The following is a 1,382-nucleotide window of genomic DNA, read 5'->3' as shown; positions in this document are numbered from 1 at the left end:
GGCAGTGCCCAAGCCCAGGCTGGACGGGGCTGGGAGCAGCCTGGTCTAGAGGAAGGTTCCTGCCCCTGGCAGGGGCTGGGCTGGGTGAGCTCTAAGGTCCTTCCACCCCAAATGGATGATGGATTTGATGATGGACCCACGTGGGCTGTCCTGGATGGCAGCTTTTTAGAGCTCTTACACCACCAGAGGCGAGGGCAGGTGGGACGTGCTCTTGGCTTGGGTCACCAACACCACGTTAGTGGCTTCTCGCAGGCAAGGTCACCCGTGGTGATGCGACAGGATGATGTGCCATGGTGATGTGCCAGGAGAGCGTGAGGTGCTAAGGGTGTCACACCAAAGCTGGGGGTGTCCGCAGGGCCTGGGGATGTTTCCTGTTACAGTTTGGGCTCTCCGGGAGGTTGCACCAGCCCCCGGCATCGCTCTCACGTCCTGGCCCTGTGTTTCAGATAGTGCCCGGTGACCCCTTGGACAAGAGCATCGTCATCCGGCCGCTGGAGCCCCAGCCAGCCCCGCATCTGGCCAGGGAGTTCATGATCAAGACCAGGCGCAGGAAGGTAATGTCTGGGAGTGATCCCTGGAGTGTCCCTCTGTCCCTCCGTGCCAGCAGCTGAGCTGTTGCTCTGCTGTCCCTTGGACATGCCATGTCCCCTCTGTGTCCCCAGAGAGGAACGATGTCCTTTGTGCCTCGGGACTGCACTCACTCGTGGCCCCCCGTGCTCCCCGTTGGTGCCTGTGGTGGTCCTGGTGCCTGCGGTGGTCCCGTGAGCCGCTCATCCAGCAGGGTCGGCCGAGCCCCTCTGCCCCCTTGGTGGCTGATTTAGCCATTTGTGCCGCAGAAAAAGCAGCAGCTGGTTTCTGTGCCGATTTCAGGAGTGGAACCGAGGGGCTGGGGGGCTTCTGGGGCTGCAGGGGGAGTCCTGCTCCCCTTTGGGAGGGCAGCGAGCTGGTGGAAACGCTCAGCAGCAGCAACCACGCGCTTGCAGCTTCCTGAGAGGCTCTTGGGTGTCTCCAAGCTGCTGAGGAGCACCTCGGGCCTTGCAAATTCTCCTGCCTTCTCTGGAGCCCGAGAATTCCTCTTAGCTGGGGGACAGCAGGGCTTTGTGGTGGCACCTCTGCTGCCCCGGCTGTACCAGTGCTGGCCCCAGAGTCGTAACCTCGGGCTTTGTGCTCACCCTGCAGGGCCTGAGTGAGGATGTCAGCATCAGCAAGTTCTTCGATGACCCCATGTTGCTGGAGCTGGCCAAGCAAGACGTCGTTCTCAACTACCCCATGTGAACCTGAGGGCTGACCCGAGCCCTGCCGGTGCCCCTCTGTCCTTTGTCACCCCCCTTGCCCAGCCCTGGCCCCTGACACTCGGGGCACGCAGAGAGCTGCTCCCCGGG

General features: G+C 62.5%; 1 protein-coding gene across 1 annotated transcript in view; it reads left to right on the top strand.

Annotated features, from left to right (window-relative positions):
• Positions 1–1,275, top strand: part of LOC104493070 (116 kDa U5 small nuclear ribonucleoprotein component-like) — a gene marked incomplete at its 5' end in the record, with an annotated part of 6,907 nt that extends 5,632 nt beyond the window's left edge. Inside the window, 2 exons of the mRNA XM_010135692.1 lie at positions 447–554; positions 1,180–1,275. Of these exons, the coding sequence (XP_010133994.1) occupies positions 447–554; positions 1,180–1,275 (204 nt within the window). The remainder of the gene's footprint in view (positions 1–446; positions 555–1,179) is intronic.
• Positions 1,276–1,382: the final 107 nt, after the last annotated feature.

This window comes from Buceros rhinoceros, unplaced genomic scaffold, assembly GCF_000710305.1.
Source record: "Buceros rhinoceros silvestris isolate BGI_N320 unplaced genomic scaffold, ASM71030v1 scaffold35724, whole genome shotgun sequence".
Classification (NCBI taxonomy): domain Eukaryota; kingdom Metazoa; phylum Chordata; class Aves; order Bucerotiformes; family Bucerotidae; genus Buceros; species Buceros rhinoceros.
This window is presented reverse-complemented; position numbering and strand designations above follow the sequence as displayed.